Raw genomic sequence first — 2,574 nt, forward strand, 5'->3', positions numbered from 1 at the left:
GAAGCCCTCCTAGAAAACAACATCATCGTCCCCCCGAAAGACGTCCTCGGCGGGTTGAGCACAATATGAAAATGAACACTCAAACACTGCAACACAGACACATCGCGAACATTATGCTCCTGAATCAGAGCCACATCCACACGCTGCTCCTGCAGAACATCCAACAGGCCCAACTGGACCCCAAGATCATTCAAACCTCTAACATTCAAAGTCGCACATACAACGGAGGATGCCATCGGGAGAACCTCAGGACACCCCCAACCCGACGCGCCCCTCGGGGGACACAACCGCACCCGCAGCGGGAGCCACACCCTCACCACCGGGCTCAACCCCCCGCCGCACCTTGGAAGACGAACGGCAAGGAACTACCTTAACAATCAAGGGATGGACACCACCCGACGAGGGCTCCCCAGGCGCTGGAGACACCATCCACATCCTCTCCACGTCCTCCGCCGCCGCGAGCCCGATGCCATGCTCATGGCCAGACCCCCTTCCGAAGGGGGAGGAGGAACCACGTGAGAAGTGGAGGGAGGAGCACCAGCCAAAGCCACACCATCTGAAGCCTCGATCCTCTTCCCAGGGGGGTCCACGGCTGTGTGACCGATCCCACGGAGCGAGCTTCCGTCGAGGAACAGAAGATCCCAGCACAACCACAGGAAGCACAGCACAACCAACTGTAGACGGTGGCACCACTTCACCAGCCGCAGGAACACTGCATGGCTGGCCATCAGAAGACACCATAGCAACACCACCCCCGGCCTCGGGCAACGCACCGGCCACAGCACACGGGCCGCCCTCCGACCCCACACCACACGCGTTGGACGGCAAGACATCACACAGGACGCTATGCACCTCTGCCGCCACCAGCAAAGTTGCACGTGAAGCAGGAGCCGTGAGAACAGCAGAGTCAACTGGCAAAGCGGAGGGACCAGCAGCAGACGTAGAGACAGGGACAACAGGGAAAGATACCTCTCCAAGTGTGCCCATAGAGCCTGGTTCCACAGAGGGCGCCCCAGCCTCCGGCAAAAGCGGAAAATCATCCCCATGGAACACTGATGGGTCTGCCGCTCGAGGGGCATGGCAAGCAGCAGCGAAATGTCCCACCTCACCACACCGGGAGCAGGAGCGAGTCTGACCCTGGTAAAACACAAGCACGTAAAATCCACACACAGCCACCCGGGAGGGAATAGCCCCAGAGAGCCGCATGCGCAAAGTACGCGCACCCATATGGAGCCCCTTCAGGCGCCCACTATGCAGACAGGTATGACGATGCCCCACCACTTCACCATACCGACGGAACGCAGCGCACAGCTCATCCTCAGGAAAACTGCACCGGCGCCCCATGGACACTTTCAAACGTCAGGGGTCCCCACGGATCTGAGACCTCCACCGTCACAGCAGAATCCGGAAGTACATGTGTCTGCGTACCCCAGCGGCGCACAAACAGTTGATACACACTCGCCGAGGAGAACGTCACCGCCACCCAGGTAGGAGAAAGCTTCTCTAAACCGTAGAGATCAGGGTACTCCACTTTCAGAATGTCCATAAGGGCAACCTCCACCAAGGGCCAGTCAACAGGCGCTGAGAAATCAAGCCGGGCGGTGTCGACCCGGCGAACACGGCCACCACTAGCCGATGCCATAACACCCTCCAGGCCCCGCCCAATGGCCGCACCACACCGTCAACAAGACGATCACCACGCAGCAGCTACAGGTAAACACTGACAGCCTGGGCCGAACGTCAGCGCCCTCAGGTAGCAGAGCGGCGAATCCCTCCAAGTGCTATATTGTCGTAATGTCTTGGTGGTTTCCCCTAATAATTCTCTCCCTCCCTCCCCGATGACTCTGTAATATCCCATAGCTCAAACAATTACGTATTAGCGATAAGACCCACCATTAATGTATAATGATTTACTGTAAATATATAGCTCTTGAAATATAATATTCTCTGTAATGAGCTGACACTGTAATTATGAGGTGGCTGACACTGTAATTATAAAGTGTGAAGGGTAGATGAAATTGTTAATGTAATAAACTCCGTTAGATCTGATAAAGCCATTTTGTGCCTCTGTAATCCTTTTTGTGCTACCATTCACAATATGAGTATGGGGTGCACAATAAACTTTTTTCTTTATTATAAATCAACAAAAATGTACAATAAAACTACGGAGGCATTCACAGAACAGTATCAAAACGCACAGGACACTATACAAGCGAAAAACACCAAACAAATTGAAACATAATACAGAATGACACATACCCCATTGACACGCTAGTACATGCATCACGGAACAGCGCTAGTGCGTCCAGAACACGGAAAGATATTACATCATAAGGCACAGAAAGGCACGGCAAAAACAACCAGCACCACACAAAAAGGAAAACATAATAGTGAAATGAAACAAACACATAAGCCACCAAAACAAACTGAGGCCGTTACCACCAGGCAGGAGGCCTGGTCGACGACCGGCCGCGGGGACACTAAGCCCCGGAAGCACCTCAAGGTAGCCTCAAGGTAAGGTAACCACCCACGCAGTAAACACAGAGCAGCCCCCCCCCACAAGGGCAGGGAAGC

At 54.3% G+C, this 2,574-nt stretch overlaps 1 protein-coding gene across 1 annotated transcript; it reads left to right on the forward strand.

Moving 5' to 3' along the window:
• The first annotated feature begins 229 nt into the window (after nucleotides 1-229).
• LOC138365591 (uncharacterized) lies at nucleotides 230-1,135 on the forward strand. The gene has a single exon (XM_069326070.1). It carries the CDS (start codon nucleotides 230-232, stop codon nucleotides 1,133-1,135), a length of 906 nt encoding a protein of 301 aa, XP_069182171.1.
• The last annotated feature ends 1,439 nt before the right edge of the window (nucleotides 1,136-2,574 follow it).

Source organism: Procambarus clarkii, chromosome 17, assembly GCF_040958095.1.
Source record: "Procambarus clarkii isolate CNS0578487 chromosome 17, FALCON_Pclarkii_2.0, whole genome shotgun sequence".
NCBI classification, from domain to species: Eukaryota; Metazoa; Arthropoda; class Malacostraca; order Decapoda; family Cambaridae; genus Procambarus; species Procambarus clarkii.

Coding starts and splice junctions, on each gene's coding strand:
- LOC138365591 (XM_069326070.1), top strand. CDS start 230: ATGCCATCGGGAGAACCTCAGGACACCCCCAACCCGACGCGCCCCTCG.